The 20,623-nt window shown below is 32.6% G+C and overlaps 1 protein-coding gene across 3 annotated transcripts in view; it reads right to left on the reverse strand.

The window, feature by feature from the left end:
• Positions 1-20,623, reverse strand: part of CDH18 (cadherin 18) — a 525,645-nt gene that overhangs the window by 116,953 nt on the left and 388,069 nt on the right. For all 3 annotated transcript variants that reach the window (XM_054488979.1, XM_054488980.1, XM_054488981.1), the window contains one exon: positions 16,697-16,864. In XM_054488979.1, the coding sequence (XP_054344954.1) occupies positions 16,697-16,864 (168 nt within the window). The remainder of the gene's footprint in view (positions 1-16,696; positions 16,865-20,623) is intronic.

Here is a 20,623-nt window from a genome sequence, read left to right on the forward strand (position 1 = left end):
GTCATGTTTCCAAAATTGACATTGAAAGGCCAAATCTGAGGGCATAAAATCAGCATCAAAGAGAAGCCATGTGATTTGCACTGGCCTTGAAAATATCATGATGTTCCTGAAAAGTCACATCTATAATGGGACACTGTTTTGTTCAACAAAATGTATAGACATATTACAAAATAAATTGGTATAAATTATCTAAAATATTTTGAGACAGAGACTAGAAAGAGTCAGTTTTTTTGGATGTTGTGGTCTCCAAGGTGCAACTAAACCAGAATTACCCACAATTATGTAAGCCTTCAAAAACCTGTCAAGTAGTTAATACTAGGATGGTAACACTAGAGAACCAAAGATGTCTGCATGCACACATATGTTTATTGTGACACTACTCACAATAGCAAAGACTTGGAACCAAGCCAAATGTCCAACAATGATAGACTGGATTAAGAAAATGTGGCACATATACACCATGGAATACTATGCAGCCATAAAAATTGATGAGTTCATGTCCTTTGTAGGGACATGGATGAAGCTGGAAACCATCATTCTCAGCAAACTATCACAAGGACAAAAAACCAAACACCACATGTTCTCACTCACAGGTGGGAATTGAACAAGGAGAACACTTGGACACAAGAAGGGGAACATCACACACCGGGGCCTGTTGTGGAGTTGGGGGAGGGGGGAGGGATAGCATTAGGAGATATACCTAATGTAAATGATGAGTTAATGGGTGCAGCACACCAACACGGCACATGTATACATATGTAACAAACCTGCACGTTGTGCACATGTACCGTAGAACTTAAAGTATAATAAAAAAATATATATATAAAAGAAAACCAAAGATGTCTTAGTTAACAGAGATAAATAAATACATTATAGAATTACTATGATGATAGCATTATAAAGAAGGTTGCTTTTACAAAGTGGATTGCAAAAAACTGTTCAAATGGGTCACAAAAGACTCATGGCCCAGAAAACATTTAGGCTGGGTCTTAAAATATGAAACAGATTCCTGGTACAGGCAGATTATGTTTATAGAAAAAAAACCTGTAATTTTTGACACATTTTAAGAATTGCAAGAATAGTAATTTCCCCATTCACTATGTCCCATTAAACAAAATGAAGTACATTCAGATTAATATTTTGTAAACTGTCCATTGACTTGAGAATTATAATCTGCAAATTATGAGTCAATTTTTAGTAGACAGCCTGCAAGGTGACCCTATTTTATCCATGCATCCTGCTGATCATGTCCTTGAGTAATCATTTCCTCTTGAATATTGGCTAGATATAGTGGCTCACTTATGATGAAGTGAGTTCAGCAAAAGTAATTGGACATCTCTTACAAGACTAGGTTACTAAAAGACTGTGGCTTCTATCACGGGAACACTTTCTCCCTCCCTCTTGTATCACTCTCTGGGGCAAGCTATCTGTCATATTTTGTTGCAGCCCATAGAGCAAGTGACTGATGCCTGCCAAAAGCCATGTGAGTAAGCTGCAAGCAGAAACCAGCTCCACCTCCCCTGAGGTAAGCCTTTGGGCAAGACCTCAGCCCCTGCTGACTTCTACACTGGAATCTCATAAGCATGAACCAAAGGCACTCAACTAAACCATAGCTAGATTCCTGACCTACAGCAATTGTGAAATAATAAATATTAGTTGTTTTAATATGCCAGTTGGAATGCTTTGCAACACAGGCATAGATAAACTATACACAATTTTGCAGTAGTTGCCAGTGATTTGCTAATTCAAATGGATTCTTTTATTATTCTTGTCATCCTGGGGCCCTGTGAGTTATGTTGAGGAAAACTTAAAAGCAAAATAAACAAACAAACAAAACATGATTCTATTACACCCTTATTGCTGATTATTTCTCCTCCTATGATTTTATACTTTGGTATATTTGTAACAGAAAAAAAAACAAATAAAAAATGTCATGAAACATACATGTATGCTGTCAAATCTTAATGTTTTTGTGTATTTGCTTCAGTTCTCATTTGATAAAGTAATATATTATTGAAGGCATAGGTGATGCCTCTAAGTGAGCCATTTGCTATAATCAAATTCTCAGCTCATCTTCCCGGGAACCATGATCATCCCCTTACATATCTTAAAAATATTAATGTAATGTATTTCCACAAATACATATTCAAATACTATAGTTATTTAGATTTTGTATTTATATTCATCATTTTTTGTATTTTTTATTCAAAATCATAATTTGAGATGTAACTAAGATGTTGCATATAGTTCTAGTTCGTTAATTAGAATGTAGTATTTATTTTAATAATATGCTACAAGTTATCTAATCTTATATTTTTCTAATTTCGAAACAGTCAAATAAGTTTTACTTTACATATCTCCTTATCCACACGCAGGAGAATTTACTTAGGCTACAGCTATAAAAAAGGCCCTCTCTAGAGTTTTAGAACACAGACCTTCCCTGGTTGTATCATTACTTTGCTAATATCTCAGTTTCATTACAGACTTATCTTTCACTTTTTTCTTAAAAGAGAGTATTGTCCATAACTTAGTACCTCATTTCTATTCCTCATATACACACTCTAGAAAGGTACATTTGTCCCTGTGGTTTCAACACCAACATATAAACTTATGGCTCCCAAATGAATAGTCACTTCTACAATATCCTGAGTTTCTGTTAAAATATTCAAAGGATGGTCATCTCCAACTTTACGCTGGGCATCTACAATCTTGTGTCTTTTTTAAAAAAAAGTAAATTGAAACTATTTGGAAAATTTAAAATGTAGGCCAATGAAAAAAGAATAAATTGTTTAAAGTTTACAACAAAAGAAGGACATAGGAAACTGAATGAACCAAATATGAAGGTTAAACTTCATATAACCCTCCCCATTTGCTGATATAAACTATGTTGAAAACAAAACAAGTAAAAAACAAGAAATGAAAAAACTAAATGATAATTGTATTTTTAGAATATCAATTTGATATCAAAATTAAATTCTCTCCTCACTTCCCTAAAATTGTTTATGTCCATGAAACTTACAACTGTTAAATAATTGTTTAGTATTAAAAATTACTCAAGTTGGCTGTAGCAAAGGACATCCCGCAATGAAGAGATGTGTTATCTGTAGTAAATTCTAGCTATTTAAGCCACATAGAAACAGTAATGGTAATATAACTTTCAGAATCAGGTTGTCCAACTTCACAGAATTACTAAAATTTGCAAATAAAATGTCCAATTTGTACTTATAACAAAGGGTTACTTATAACTATGCACTAATATGTGACTGTTAATGAAAAATTGGAATAGACAAAATAGAAAAAAGGCAATTTGTTGTTTTATCACTAAAATAATTTTTTTAAAAAATCATATGACTCAATTGATAATGTTTATTGCTTTGTGATTGTAGTGATAGCATATTTAGTATTCTACCATAAAAGATAATAACTTTAACCTTTCGGATATAATTTCCATATGTGTGTGTATATATATTTACATACACAAATATATGTACACACAGTGTTACATAATAGACACAAATATTCATAGATGTCTTAAGATTACATAATCTAAAAGACATGGATCATGAATCTAGTTGATATAATGAAGAAATTGATGTAAACAATATCTGTTATATAATGGATTATGTGTCTTTTTTATAAAAATTCAAGTCATTTAACATGTATTTTCAAAATGCAAGAATTTATTTTTCAAGTATTTACTAAGTAAAACAGATATGATGCTGCTTTACACATAGCTCTGCTTTTATGAATATAAAAATATTCATATTTATTATGCTGGCCCAGTACACTTACAGTATATATTTTGGTCATCATATACATAAGTGAGAAAAGAACACCCCCAGTTATTAATAGTCATCAGATCTGTGACAATATTTCATCTCAAAAAAAAAAAAAAAAAAAAAAAAGAGTGACTGAAAAAACACAGAGCCGGCCGGGCATGGTGGCTCACACCTGTAATCCCAGCACTTTGGGAGGCCAAGGCGGGTGGATCATGAGAACAAGAGATCGAGACCATCCTGGCTAACATGGTGAAACCCCGTCTCTACTAAAAATACAAAAAATTAGCCGGGTGTGGTGGCAGATGCCTGTAGTCCCAGCTACTCAGGAGGCTGAGGCAGGAGAATGGGATGAACCCAGGAGGCAGAGCTTGCAGTGAGCCGAGACGGTACCACTGCACTCCAGCCTGGGCGACAGAGCGAGACTCTGTCTCAAAAAAAAAAAAAAAAAAAACAGATCCTCAATAGAAAGAAATCCAATTCCCACAATGTTCTCCATGTTTTCAGGGTGGGAGAGACAGTGAGCACCGGAGCATCTATTTAGCCATGCAACAGGGGAGCTCTTTAACTGTAAAAGTCACTTTGTTATGGATGAAGCTGAAAACCATCATTCTCAGCAAACTATTGCAAGGACAGAAAACCAAGCACTGCATGTTCTCACTCATAGGTGGGAATTAAACAATGAGAACACCTGGACATAGGAAGGGAAACATCACACACCCGGGCCTGTCGTGGGGTGGGGGGAGGGGGGAGGGATAGCATCAGGAGATATACCTAATGTAAATGACGAGTTAATGGGTGCAGCAAACCAACATGTACATGTATACATATGTAACAAACCTGCACGTTGTGCACATGTACCCTAGAACTTAAAGTATAATAATTAAAAATAAAAATACAAGAAAAATAAGCCTCTAGAGTTTTTCAGCTGGTACCAGCTTTTAATCTCTTAAGTTAACTTACATCTACTGAGCCAGCTGTTCTCTAAAACACTAAAGTCGATGCTTAGGGTCACTAAAGGTTGTCTCTCCTCACTCCTCCAAATTAAATTATTTTTTCCTACTAGATACCTAATTATTTTAACAGTAAAATATCAATAATTTATACACTTGAATTGATTTTTCTGTCCTTTTTCTTGAAAAAAGAAGATAGCTTTCATGAAGGTCTGTTCATTCTTGGCAATTATTAGATACTTTCATGAAAAAAATAGAAAGTACATGGGGAAAAATTTTTTTCCTTGAATGAAATATCCACAACACTAATATGTACTATAGGATATGTAGTATTTTAGTGCCTTACATTGTTTTTAAGGTGGAATTCTTTTCTTATCTGGAAAAATTAAATGCATTGGTAGCAGTTATGATTTAAATGCCTAAAAAAATAAAGATGGGACTTACATTAGAAAAATGGCAGATTACAAAGCTCCAAGCCTGTACACATTTGAATATTTCCCAGAGTTTTTATAACTTTAGCTCAGCTAGTTTTAAGTTGCTTTTTGATGTTTCCATGAGGGAACAAAAGCCACATGGAAATATCAAAAAGTGACTTAAAACTAGGTGAAATAAACTTATAAAAGCTCTTGGAAACATTCAAATATGTACAGAAAGCAAGAAAATCCTTAACTAAGGAAAAAATAAATTCAAGCATTAAGCATCTGTGGTGTTTCAACTTGCTCTTGCCCCATTCCCTTCCCAGCGCATGGAGATCTTGGTCTGCAGGAGGTTACAAGCCAGTTCCAAGATCTGTTCTCGCTAGGAAAAGATCAACAAAATTGATTGGCTAAGAAAGAGAAAGAGGACTCTCAAATAATTACAATCAGAAAGAAAGTAGAAACACTACCCTGATTTTACAGAAATAAAAGGATTTTACAAGGAAGTCCTGCAAACAAATACCAACCAATTGGATAATCTATAAATAATGAATATATTTTTATAAATATGACTTACCATGACAAAATTAGGAAGAAATGAAAATTCTGAATAGACATACTACTAATAAGGAGAGTCAATAAGCAATCAAAAACTTCCCAAGAAAGAAAAGCCTTGCAACAGATGGCTGTAGTGGTTTAATTCTACTAACCATTTAAAGAAGAATTAACACAAATTCTCAAAATCTTGCAAAAAGTTAAAAAAGAAGGAAAATTACCTAATTTATTTTATAAGACCAGCATTCTCCTGAAACCAAAAATAGACAAAGACACTAAAATAATAGAAAATTAAAAACCAATATTCCTTATGAAGATTAATACAAAAATTATTAACAAAATACTAGTAAACTGATTTTGGCATAATATCAAAGGAATGTACACCATGAGCAATTGGGATTTTTTTTTTCCTGGAATACAAGCTTAGTTCAACATATGAAAATCAATTAATTTTCATTTCCATTAACAGAATAAAGACAAAAAATCACAAGGTCATGTCAATTCTACAGAAAAAGCAATTGACAAAATTCAATTCCATTTTATGATTAAAAAGAACATAAAATAGAACTATAAATAAAAGAAACTTCCTCAACATAATAAAAGCCACATGTCAAAACCCCACAACTAATATCATTAAAATGGTGAAAGACTAAATGCATTTACTGTAAGATCAGGAACAAAAAAAGATGCCTACTTTTGAACTTTTATTCAACATAATACTAGAAATCCTAGCCAGAGTAATAAGGCAAGAAAAAGAAATTAAAAGCATCCAAATTGGGAAGGAAGTAATACAATTATCTCTGTTCACAGATGACATGATCTTATACATAGAAAGCCATAGGGATTACACAAATACACACATATACATACACACCCCCACATACAAACATACACAAACTTTTAGAACTAATAAAGTAATTCAGCAAAGTTACAAGATAATGAATAATTACAAAAGAAAATAAAGCAATTCCATTTTTAATACCATAAAAATGGTAAAATATTTAGGAATACATCTAACAAACAATGTGTGCACTGACAATGACAAAATATTGTGGAAATAAATTAAAGACATAAATAAATGCAGACTATTACAAATTAACACTGCAACACACACACACATACACACACACACACACACACAATCCAATATTTTAAATGGGCAAAGAACTGAAATAGACATCTCTCCAAAGAAGATAAAAAATAAAAAATTAAAAAAAAAAAGAAGACAATGACTAGTGTGGGTGAGGATGTGGAGAAATTACAACTCTTGTGCCCTGTTAGTGGAGCAGTGAAATGGTATAGCCATTGTGGAGAACAGTATGGAGGCCTCTAAAAAAATTAAATATGGCAGGGTGTGGTGGCTCATGCCTGTAATTCTAGCACTTTGGGAGGCTGAGGCAGGTGGATCACCTGCAGTCAGGAGTTCAAGATCAGCCTGGCCAACATGATAAATCCCTGTCTCTACCAAAAATACAAAAAATTAGCTGGGCATGGTGGAGGGCACCTGTAATCCCAGCTAATCAGGAGGCTGAGGCAGAAGAATCTCTTGAATCCAGGAGGCAGAGGGTGCAGTGAGCCGAGATCGCACCATCGCACTCCAGCCTGGTGAAGAAGAGTGAAACTCTGTCTCAAAAAAAAAAAAAAAATAAATGAACATAAAATTACCATATGACATAGCAATTCCACTTGTGGATATATACTTAAAAGCATTGAAAGTGGGGTGTTACACCCATATTCACAGCCAGCTTACTCATGATAGCCAAAAGTAGAATCACCCCAAACATGCAGCAACAGAGGAATTGATAAAATGCAGTATACACATTAAATAAAATATTAATTATGATTACAAAAGAAGTTAAAATTTGATACATCTTACAGCCTGGATGAACCTTGAAACATTATGTTTACTGAAGTTAGCCAGGCACAGAAAGACAAATATTGCATGATTCCACTTATATAAAGTACCTAGAACAGTAAAATTCATAGAGATAGAAAGTTGAATAACCAGAGACTCAGGAGAGGGAAAATGGGAAAGTACCTGTTAAACACTGGGTACAAAGTTTTACTTTTGCAAGATGAAAAGAGTTCTGTAGATGAATAGTACCGTTGGTTGCACAACAATATGAATACACATAGTGTTATTTAAATACATGCATTAGAATTGTTAAAAGGCTAAATATTATTGTATATATTTTTTAACTACAAAAAATAAAATCAAAATGAGAACAACTAGTAATTGAGCTGTTCTGCAGAATAAGAAAAATGAAGAAGAGATACAACAAATGCTGGGAATTTATGATGAAAATCTGACCAAAATCACAAAAAGTAATATTACTGCCAAAATATATAATTATCTTCAAAATGCTAGTTTTGCTTGGATTTTCAGTGTGTGAGGCTTAGATTTTCTGAGATACAAAGTAGGGCAATGTGCATTTTTCAGCTTTAGGCACCGAATTGTTTATAGTATGTTAATAAAATCTTTTTTTTTTGTATTTCAAATATATGCGAATAATTTACAAATTATATTCTAACTCATTAGAAGTTTTTTTTTCCTTTTTAATTTCTTCAAGTAGTGCTAGAATAATTTATTCTGGTTTTAAGACTACATAATTTTACACAGCTTAGGAATACAGATCTCACTGTGTAATAGCTTTCTATCTGGATGCACCATAATTTTGTATGCCATATGTGATCCTTTCACGTAATTTCTTAGACCGCATCATAAAATACTACTGATTATGTAAAGTACATTTAAGGAAGGATGACATGGTGGGAATAATAAAAGGGCATTTGTCTCACTGAGTCTTGTCCCTTTTAATATACTTTCTTTTCCTCCAGGACAGCATTGATGCTAGTTGCTTTTTAAAAGACCTTGTGTCTTTACTACAGTAATTTTGTCAGTTAGTTGAATAAGTCATTCCCTATGATTACCCCAAGGCCCTATCCTACAAAAGCTGTAATAAATTTAATCATTACATTTGTTAGAACTATTCACTATTTTATAGTATTTACTTGAGAAAGTGAGATGCTTCTCGGGGAAAATTGACTGACACGTGAGAGGTTAGGAACCATGATGTCTGACTTACAGAGTTTGCCTGTCTTTCCTGATAAAATTAATCAGAGAGTTTTTATAATCTCCACTTTAAATGTTTATGCAAATACAGTTTATGCTGAGAATGCTAATTTCAAATTAAAACACACACACACACACACACACACACACACACACACACAAGTATTCTGAGAATTTCCTGCATTTAAGAGACTTATGTTGAATATTGATTATTCAGCATTGTAGTTGGCTCTACGTGCAATGCTTTTTACAACATAAATAAAGTAAATTTAAGTACTACTGCCATTTGAATGCCATAAATAAAAAGGGCAATTTTCCTCTATCAGAATCTTTACTGTTCTCAGAAATATCTTTAAAATTGTTTAACTCAATACATTCTGTTTCTATGTGTCAACATGCACTATAGGAAAGCTGATTATTCTATAGAATGTTTTTTTTTCTTCCAAGTATTATAGTGGAACACTTTCTTTATTTTCTCTCACTCTTAATCATAAATAACACATAAATGCTTGAAGAAAGAGTATTAGAAATTTTAATTGAAATTCAGTTCACTTTTTAAGCATTCTTTGAAGGTGTGCAAATTGATTTGTAATGCCTAACTATAAGAATCAGATTATTTCCAAGAAATATATGCTTATTACCATAAACATACCTACCTAAACAAAATATTATGTAAAGGAAAAGGAATTATTCTGTAACTTTATTATAGTACACAACCACACAGATTAAAAACAAACCGTAATACAATTGAAATGTCATGACCGGTACATTTCTAAACAGAGAACTCCATATAATTTCAAAATATTCAACTCTAAAATCAGAAGAATGTAATACTATTATTTATTTATAGCTGTTACTTTGTCAGAAAGAATATGATCTACAGGTGTATGTGTCTTATTTAATATAGTAAATATAATAAATTAATTTTCAATTATCTTTATAAACTAAATATCATGATGTAAGATACAAATATTGTGTTTCTATGTAGGCTAAATGAAAATAAAATAATAATATTACTCATTTAAAGTTAATTTAATAATTTCATCTTTATTTTAGAGTTCATCCTTTCAATTTAGCCACATGGAATACAAATTGATATAGAATACATCTAATTATCTTCCATAATCTTTCTATTTAAACTTAAGTGGAATGATCTTTCAAATCTGGATATGATGGAGGGGTATATCTAACTCTGTCATATAAAACAGCTATAAAAGCTGCAAAGTATACAGAAAGTGACCGTTTTAAGGCATTGAAGAGCAATTAATGTAGGGAACTCAGGATGGAGTATGATTCTTGAGAGAAAGAAACCATAACAAAACAAATTTTATATGCACATATACTGAGGGCATTTAAAAATATGTAGTGCTGGGTGAAAGAGTCCCAGCAAAAATTGTGTAGCTTTAGAAGACAGGTTGGAGTTCAGAGCTGGCACAGGGGCTGAGAAATTGAGGACAAAAGCACAGAGAAGAAGAAACCTCACATAAGTGAGGAAAAAAAAAATGCAATTTTTCTTGTGGTAATTGTAGACACATCCACTACTTGGACACGTGTAGAGGCTCTGAGAAACCAAGAGAAAGTGCATCTGGAAGGCAAAGGCGCTAGGCAGAGATTTCAGCAGCCATGAGTTACTGGGGAGTCAGAAATTGGTAAACACTTGAGACCAGTGGAGAGTAAGTGAAGAAAGATACGGATTTCAGGAGTAAGAGCTACTTCCTGGAAGTAAGAAGAGAAATAAAGTAAGCTAGTACTAACAGAATCCAACTGATTTAAGTAATCCACACTCTATATGTCTGCAAGAAATAACTCGCCCCTCTTTGAAAGATTGCATAATCATGAACCTCTGCAACTCCTTTATGTAATGTTCAATCAGTAATTCAAAGCCATGATTAAAAATGAACATTGGCTAAAACTAAGAAGGAAAATATTTAAAAAACGACCCAGGCATGATTATGATATTAGAATTCTACAAAAAGTTTTGAAATAAGTATGGTTAATATGTTTAAATAAAGAAAAGGGTGGGGAATTTCAACAGACACCAATAATCTGTATCTACTAAACCCAATAAAAATTTTAGAACAAAAATGTCAATGCAGAAGTGTGTACTTAATAGATTTAATAGATGGGTTTAATTGCTGAACAAACAGCAGAAGAAAGGATTGGTGTACTACAACATAGGTTAATATAAAATATCCAGGTTAAAGAAGACTGTAGAAGACTGTAGAATAATAATTATTATACAGCAAAGACAGTAATAGATGAATGTTATGTAATTGAAAGACCTAGCTGACATAGTTTGTAGAACTAACAGAAAAGAAGTGAGAAAATGAAGTCGAAGAAACACTTGAAAAAATTCTGACCAAGAGTTTCTCAAAACTAACAAAAGATAGCTTAAAAAATCTTTACAACCATAAGTCAGATTTTTAAAAAGTAAATACCTAGGTGCATTGTAGGTTAAATTTTTGAAAACAAAATACAGCAAAGAATATCTTAATAGAAGAAAGGTCCATTAAACTACAGTAAACTATTGTACAGTAAAGGAATTCTACAGTTGATTTTTCAATGAACAAAATAGTAAACAGCAAATTATATTAATAATTATTGAAACAGAGAAAATCCTTCAAACTAAAATTCTATTCTGATTGGAAATACCCTCTGCAAATAAAGGCAAAATTATAAATTTATATAGAAAAGCTGAGAAAATTCATTGGCAGTTTTCTGTCACTAAAAATGGGAAAATAATATTTTAAGAAATTTATAATTCCCTTTAGAAAACAATAATTCTAGAAGGAAACACAGAAATTCAAGGAGAAATAAATAGTACCAGGAAGGGTAAATTATTACTGACTTAAAAAATAATTATTTGCTATTTAACACAACAGCAATAATGACAATTTCATATAGGACTGAATATATAAGATGACAAAAATAGAAAAAAAAAAGGGTTAATGACATTAAACAGTTTTAAAGTTGTTCTATTTTCAAGCAATGAAATTATAATTTAAGGTAGAGTGAAATAAATAATATCTACGGTATTTTTTAAATAGAAAAAAGTATAAAAATGTAAAATTTTAAAAAAGTGAATGGAGGACAAAATGAATGAAATTAAATAATTCAAAGAATATAAGAGAGGGGAAAAAAGGAGAAGAAAAGATTAGACAAATAGCAAATGATATACCTAAATGAAATTATCAGTAATTAAGGTAATTATAAGTGTAGTAAATCAACAAAAGCAAGAGAAATTATAATGTCATTTTAAACTAAACAACAACAAAAATATTAGCCAAGTGGTCACAAGAAACATTTATAAATTGAGAATGAAAAATTAAGAACAATAAAGTTTGAAAGTACAATTATAGAAAACATTATACCACACAAACCATAACCAAAAAGAAATGAAGAAAAAAAGAGAAACCTCTGGAATAGCTATAGGAGACAAATTAGACTTTAAGGTATGGAGCATTATTAGAACTATAGAGATATATTTCACAATAAAACAATTTTAATCAAGAGAAAGATATCAAAGCCTTCGATCTGTGTGCATCCAATAGCATGGTTTCAAACTGCATCTAAGAAAAATTAAACAGAGGAAAAAAAGAGAAATGGAAACATCCAGTATCATCTTGGAAGACTTTAACATCTCTCTCAATAACAGACGAGCAAAAATTCTATCAGGATATAGAAAATTTGAATGGTACAAGGAATAAACCTGAATGAAATTTACATATGTAGAACACTAAACATGCAGCTGCAGAATTTATCTTATTCTAAAGTGATTAGGAACAGTTGTCAAAATCAAATATATACTGGCATTTTAAAGAAATGCTCAAAACGTTTCAAAATATACACCTGCAACCATAATAAAATGACCCAGATATCATTTTCAAAGACACTAGAAAGACCTCAATTCTCTGATAATTAAAAAAAAATCCTGCACATTTTGATGGGTCAAGGGAGAAGTTTTGTTTTTTCTCTTTTGTTTCAAACAAAATTTTAATGATAAAATATTATATAAATTCATATTTGTACTCATAACAATGAAAATAAAAACAGCTCTCCCCCTAAAAAAAATCACATCAATGCCAATATCTTCAGCAATATTTTCTTTCTCATTAACATTAGAAATTACCCAAACCAGTTAAACAATTGTGATGTTTACTAACTTTATGGGAAATACTGCCATCTATTGAATTTTTATAGCTTGATCCTCCAATATTACATGGCACTAAACCAACTGCAGTCACAAGTGAGTTTACGTTCTTGGCAATTTGCTATCATTTAAGTTCTGGAGAAAGTTATGTTAGATTAAGCTAACATAATGATAGCAAATTTCCAAAAACTTAAGCTCACTTGTGGCTGCAGTTGGTGCAATGTAATATTGGAGGATCAAGTCCTAAACATTAATTCATTGTGATTATTTGGCATGTGTTATGCTTCTTTCTGTTACTAGATGATTTACCTTACAAGAGCAATCCTCAATACAACAATATAATTCCTTCCATTTAGGACATAGAAGGTTTGTTTTGTAAACTTTCATGTAAGGTATTGAATTTTATATGCATATGGTTTGTGCAAAATAATGTCAGTGACTTTTATCTATCCAAGAATAAGTTATGCAACAACCATCACCCAGAATACAGTTTTTAAAAACCAGAATAGGATTACCTTTCTGTAATCTGTAAAAAAAAAAAAAAAAAAAAAAAAACCTGTAAAAATACAGTTTTTAAAAACCAGAATAGATTACCTTTAACGAAAGAACTAACACTAGGGAATTTTATGTCTTTAGATAGATGATTTTCTCTAGAAGGAGAAGTGCACATCATTTGTGTACTTTGAGTAGAATTTCAAGCCATAGATGGGCTGATTTTTTTTCTTTCACTATGAGTCCTTTTGTTTTGTTTTGTTTTGTTTCAGTGGCTCCTTTTCCAACACCATGTAGCTCAGAGGTAGGCATCAATTCGAATTAAATAGTAGCTATCCTTGTAGTTGGGCATGCATTATCCAGTCTCTATGCTTCTTTTTCACATTCCTGATACTGACAAGCAGCCTGTTTCCTCCAAGACATTTATCTGACTTGTATCCTAAGCTACTGAGTTTGTAACTCTCTAGAGTAGAGACATTGTAAATTATTAGCTCTAATTTACTACCTCTCAAACACTTACTCAAAGCCTATTTACTTCAAGATAAAGTGATAACTAATTACCATGCAATATAACTAGCCTACTCACTTTCTCAAGCATGGTAGATTAAGCATGGAGGAAAAAATACTTTGAGAGAATATTTTTGCAAAATTTGTAGTTAGGGATGTTTATTCAAGTGTCAATTGTAAGAAGTATAACTGTCTCAGACAGGTGATGAGAGAAAGAAGTAGAAAGGGCAACTGTAAAAACCTCACATTAAGAGAAACAATTCAACTAATGGATCCATTTGATGACAGGATGTGAACTTTATAGAATTTGAGCTGTGTATAGACTTGCGCACGTCATGGTATTTTGTGAATACAAGTCCTTATATCATTTCTTTTCTCCAAGCAGTTTACAATACTTCCCCACTAGGTACATAGCTGTTTAATAAGCTGCAATTTATGGATAAATTAAAGAGCACTTTACTACAAGCTACTTTTGTCATGGTGACACCAAACTGTTGCAAAAGCAGCATTGTTTTGTTCAAATGGAGTGCAAAATAAAGTATCTTTTAAGAAACCCCAAGTGTAAGCTTCTGAATGTGTAGTGTCTCCTTTTCAAAACTCTAGGAACACCTTGAAATGCAGCAGGATTTACATCTGTCAATCATTCTGCCAGAATGTTACTGACTGAAGAAAGATATAATTCATTAGACACAATGAGTTAACTCAGAGAGTATACACTTATTCTGTTTGTCAGGTAAAGTGCTTATTTTCATTGTACACTGATGCTTCAACAATGACACTATTATTGATCAAAATAATAAAATTAGGAACAAATATCTCTTTATTATATATCTATATTCATCTATATGAATAATATTCCTTATATCCATCACAATTAAAATTTTCTGTAAATCTGTAAAGTCAATCTTAATAAACCTGTAATTTTAATAATTATTTTAGGAAGAAATGGAGAAAAAGAGAGAGTGGGAGATGCTATATTTACTACAAACTAGCATTTACTGAATCCTATGATTTACAACCTGAGTTTTCTGTCTATTAAGGCTATAATATGAATGTACATCTTAAAAATAGTGGTGGTAGAATCTATTTGAAAACAAGATAGGCAAGTTGGTATCCTAAATTATAATAAAGTGTATATTCTGTTGGGTCTGCATTATCGCTTATTATCTTTTTTTAATCTTCAACTTCAATTGTACCAATCTATGAAATAATAACATTTACCTCATGTATATGCATATTATTGAACTAAGTGATAACATTGATACAAAAGTTCATCCTAATCTGTAAAATGCTTTAAAATTTAAATATATTTTATGGCTCAATAAAATATGGACTTACCTATGATATATACTTTCTTCACAGAGCAAACGCCACATGAATGCACCAGGTAACACTATCTTATCTCTGGCATCAACATTTTAAAATGATTTTTATTTAACTATGACTATGATTTGCATGTATTTAATAATAATCTTTTAATAATGATGGTTTGACAGAGTATTTAAATTCAACCAATTTACTCACTAAGAATCATTTATCAAATGCTGGGCACTCACTGGGCTGAACACCTAAGTTTGCAAAAACAATTTAGTGTCTTCCTAGAGGATCTCATAAGTAGAAGATCTGTGTACCTGCAGAAATTAGTATAACATGAACAAGCATGCAAAAGTGCTGTGCAAGAGGGAAAAAAGGTGAGTAATTCTGCAACAGGAATTAATTGCAAAACTGTTCTAATTCTGCAACAGGAGTTTCAGAGAAACTTGTAGCAGGGATTTTAATAAAGGGCTGTGAATAAGGAAAAGATTTAGTTGAAGTAAGGATGTACAAAGTGTTATATTTTAGGAGGAGGCAGTATTCCATTGTGTCTAGGCCTCAGGTGTACTGCAAATGCTATTAAGAGACAACAGATAAAGCTGAGAAAGGCATTTCGCGCTGACTTGAGAAGAGCCTTTAGGACATACCAAAGCATCTAATTTATGACAGTTTTTAAACATCGTTTGTAAGGTGAACGTAAGAGAAAACTCCTCTGTAGGATATTTGTGATTATTAGTGACTGTCGTATAAAATGTTATCTATAGTATCTTCCATTTTTAAAATACTCAAATATATTATAATTATATCCTTTACATTCGGAGCATGTCATAAACACCATCTCCCTCCAAACCCACAGGATTCATACCTCTCCTCTCTCCCAAAATTGTCTACTGAATTATGCTTTCTGTTTTCAAGTCTTATGTTTTACTCTGAGACATCATCTTATCATATTAACTTCAACTTGTTTTGGATGATATGTGTGTGTGTGTGTGTGTGTGTGTGTATGTGTGTGTGCTTACATGCATGCATCTGTATAGAGCATTTATTCATAACATGAAGAATTTTTTTAAAAAATTCAGTCACAGAATGTATGGAATAATGTTGCATGAAAAGAATGTTCACATCAAAATACCTTTTCAACATCTCCATGAATACTTTAAGAATACACAGATACTTCGCCAAAGGCAAGACGCCATTTTTTAGTACCACCACATCATTTTTAATATTTAACTTGATACCAAATGAAACTCCGACTCTGAACATGTTCCCAATTATTTCTTAGGTTCAGAAGACAATAGCTGGAGTGATTTCATGAGTCTTACACGAAGAAGGGTGATCATATAGCACAGAAACAGAACAATTCCACTTAAGAAAACAGTAACATAATCTTTTTCAAGTATTTCATTTTGCTTTACATAAAAAATAATGATAAATTCAAATCATGGAAAACAAATACGTACTTTGAGGAAAGCGTGGTGGGTTGTCATTGACATCGGTTAAGGTGATGTTGACTGTTGTAGATCCTGAAAGCCCTCCAACTTGCCCAGCCATGTCTTTGGCTTGAATGACCACGGAGTAATGTTCTCTGGCTTCTCTGTCCATGTTATGTAAGGCCGTTCTAATAACTCCTGTAATAGATATGGTTTAATAAACAGTATGAGCTATATAATAAGCAAGTATCAACAAACATACACACACATATTTTAAGAAATGTCTGTTAAAATAGCATGTTTTTGGGATAAAGCCACACGTCTGAGAAAAACAATACCTTACCAGTGCACGAATACTGTCTCTTTGAAAAATTTACTTATTATCCCATGCCCCAAACATCCTATTAAGTAAATTAAAATGCCTATCTCTCTGCATTCCTTAAAGTGGATGGTTCCTCAGCCGGAGGCGGTGGCTCACGCCTGTAATCCCAGCACTTTGGGAGACCGAGGCGGGTGGATCACAAGGTCAGGAGTTTGAGACCAGCCTGACCAATATGGTGAAAACCCGTCTCTACTAAAAATAAAAAAAAAAAAAATTAGTTGGGCATGGTGGTGCATGCCTGTAATCCCAGCTACTCAGGAGGCTTAGGCAGGAGAATCGCTTGAACCCAGAAGACGGAGGTTGCAGTGAGCGGAGATCACGCCACTGCACTCCAGCCTGGGTGACAGAGAGAGACTCCAACTCAAAAAAAAGAAAAAAAAGTACATGGTCCCTCAAAGGCAGTCCTGCCACCCTATTCCTAGTGCTAGTGTGCTGAACATTTTACAATTTGAGCTCCTCAGAAGTGTCAACTAAGGTGGTCATATTGATTTAAGCAGAAGCTAATTTTCCTCTTTATAGAACAATTTACATAGCTTCCTGGCATAGTTATCAATGTTTAATGATGGAAAACACTTCAGGAGTTTGGACACTTAAACAGAGATTATAGGCAGGAGGCATATTAACATGTATCAAAGACTAAGAAACTCACTATTTTTGTTAGAAAACAACTTTAAGGAGAACTAGATCTAAGTATTTAGGCAAAATAAAGAAACCGATAAGGTTTATTCTAGAAATCATCTGTAAAAAATCACATTTTTTATCTTAGGAGTGCAAAGAGGGACGTTTAACACTTTTGCATGATGAACCCTTGGATTGAATAAAGAAATGAAAAATATTAAATACCCATCTGTGATTACACATACATAAACACACACCTCCACATACATAAATTAAATAGCTCTGTTAATAGTCTTACATTTTAAAGCTAAAAACACATATTCTGGAGGATAAAGTTTACTCAGGGTATATTCACTATGCCATAACATAGAATATTGTCCTCGTGTCCATGAGACAGATTATAAACATGTGTATAAATATATGTATATTTATGTGTATATATGTATTTATATGTCCATCTATATATGCATATAATTATAAAATATAAACATATTTGATCCTTCAAACATAAGTCATTTTTTCATAAACGTATTTTCATTAAAAATATTTAAAGCATGTCATCTTTAATAAATACACCAATGACACTTTCAATCAAACTTGCACTTGATTAGTTACAGTACAATTCTTTTTTTTTATTTTATTATTATTACACTTTAAGTTTTAGGGTACATGTGCACAATGTGCAGGTTAGTTACATATGTATACATGTGCCATACTGGTGTGCTGCACCCATTAACTCATCATTTAGCATGAGGTATATCTAAGAAGTTGTCAATTATAACTGTTGCCTATAGGCTTTACCAAACACTTTTACAGACAATACCTTAATTTATGAGAAGAAAGGAGTTTTATATTTATGTTAAAAATAGCCTTTTAAAAGCAGAAAGGAGTATTCAATGACTTGTTTTGTCACATTTTGAATATAAAAAAGTAAATCACTATTTTCTTTTTTTTCTGAATTGATTGGCTAAGTAATAACGACTTTGAGAGGAGAGCCTCAGGTATCAGAAAAGAAGATCCTATAACTTTCACATATTGTGAACATATAATTGAGGGAATTCAGAAAAATTTTCCTGAAGCTAAATAGAAATGAAAATTATTCTTATCAAAAGAAATTATAATAATATGATAATAAATGATTCATCTAACTCATGCATATGAAAAAGCCTCAAGCACCCTTATTAAAAAAAAAATGTTTTATCATATGATAATTACATTGTAGGAATTGAATTGATACAGAAATGAACAAGCAAAGAATTTATGAAAGAAATTTATATTTTCTACCACTTGAAAAAAGTAAAGCTGTCTTTCCTAAGGAGAATTAATTATAAATGGGACTTGTTTTTGGTGGAGAGAAATATGAGATTATTATCAAAGATAAAACTTTACAATAAAATCATTAGTGAGTTTTGCAAAATAGATATGTAAAGGTAAAACTAAGTAGTATGAAGTGAATGACACATATCTACAACCACCTCCAGGATGAAATGGGAAGAAATTTGCCAGTCAAATTTGCTCATGGATAGAAAAGACCATATCCAAAATGGACACATACTTCTCTGAAACGATTGTCTCAGTATTAATTTAAAATCACAACTCTTGGCTGGGTGCGACGGCTCAGGCCTATAATCCCAGCACTCTGAGAGGCCTAGGCAGGCAGATCACAAGGTCAGGAGATTGAGACCATTCTGGCTAACATGGTGAAACACCGTCTCTACTAAAAATACAAAAAATTAGCTGGGCGTGGTGGCACGAGCCTGTAGTCCCAGCTACTCAAGAGGCTGAGGCAAGAGAATTGCTTGAACTTAGGAGGTGGAGGTTGCAGTGAACCAAGATTGCGCCACTACACTACAGCCTGGGTGACAGAGCCAGACTCCATCTCAAAAAAGAAAAAAAAAAAATCACAACTCTCTCTTCAGGATGGCCCAGCTGCATGTGCTTAGCTATGACCCCTCCTGGAGACATATAGATAATCAGAAAGTGTTACAGTCAAATTGCCATAGCAACATGATTTCAGTAAAAGATGATCACTTTCTAACCTGGAACCCAGATGCATTTTCTGGGATCACTTAAAGTACAACTGATACACAGTAACTTCTTATTTCTCCTCTTAAATAGACTATATTTAGAGCAGTTTTAGGTCCTTTCACAGTAAAATTGGGCAGAAAGTACAAAGAATTCCCATATACCCCTTACTTCCTCCATGAGCACAGCCTCCCCACTAACAGCATTCCATACCAGAATGGTACATTTGATACTATTGATGATCCTACATTGACACATCATTACTCTCCAAAGTCCAGATTTTACAATAGGGTTCACACTTGGTGTTGTATATTGTATGGGTTTTGACAACTATGACAACATTAACCTACTTCATAGTTTCACTGCTCTAAAAATTGTCTCTTCTCTACCATTTATCTCTCCCCTCCCCCAAGCCCTGGCAACCACTAATCATTTTACTGTCTCCATAGTTTTGCCTATTTCAAATGTCATGCAATTGGAATCATACAGTTAGCCTTTCAGATTGATTTCTTTTACTTAGTCATATGCATTTAAGGTTTCTTCATGTCTTTTCACAGTGTGGTAGATCATTTCCTTTTAACTCTGACTAATATTCCATTATCTGCATGGACCACAATTTATTTATTTACTCACTTACTCAAGGGCATCTATCTGCTTCCAAGTTTCAGTGATTAGGAAGAAAACTGCATAAACATCTACATATGGGTTTTTCTATAAACACAAATTTTCAACTCATTTGGGTAAACACAAATAAGTTCTAGATTGTATAATGAATGTATCTGAAATTGTGAACAATGTTGAAATAAGTTAGGGGAAAATGGCAAACATTTATATCTTACCAATATTGTGATAAAAATTATTTTAATTAAATTCAAGATTAATTCACAGCCTACATTCCATTCTCAATGCTTAGCATAATAGCTGTCTTTTTT

The sequence above is a fragment of the Pongo pygmaeus genome, chromosome 4 (assembly GCF_028885625.2).
Source record: "Pongo pygmaeus isolate AG05252 chromosome 4, NHGRI_mPonPyg2-v2.0_pri, whole genome shotgun sequence".
Taxonomy (NCBI): Eukaryota; Metazoa; Chordata; class Mammalia; order Primates; family Hominidae; genus Pongo; species Pongo pygmaeus.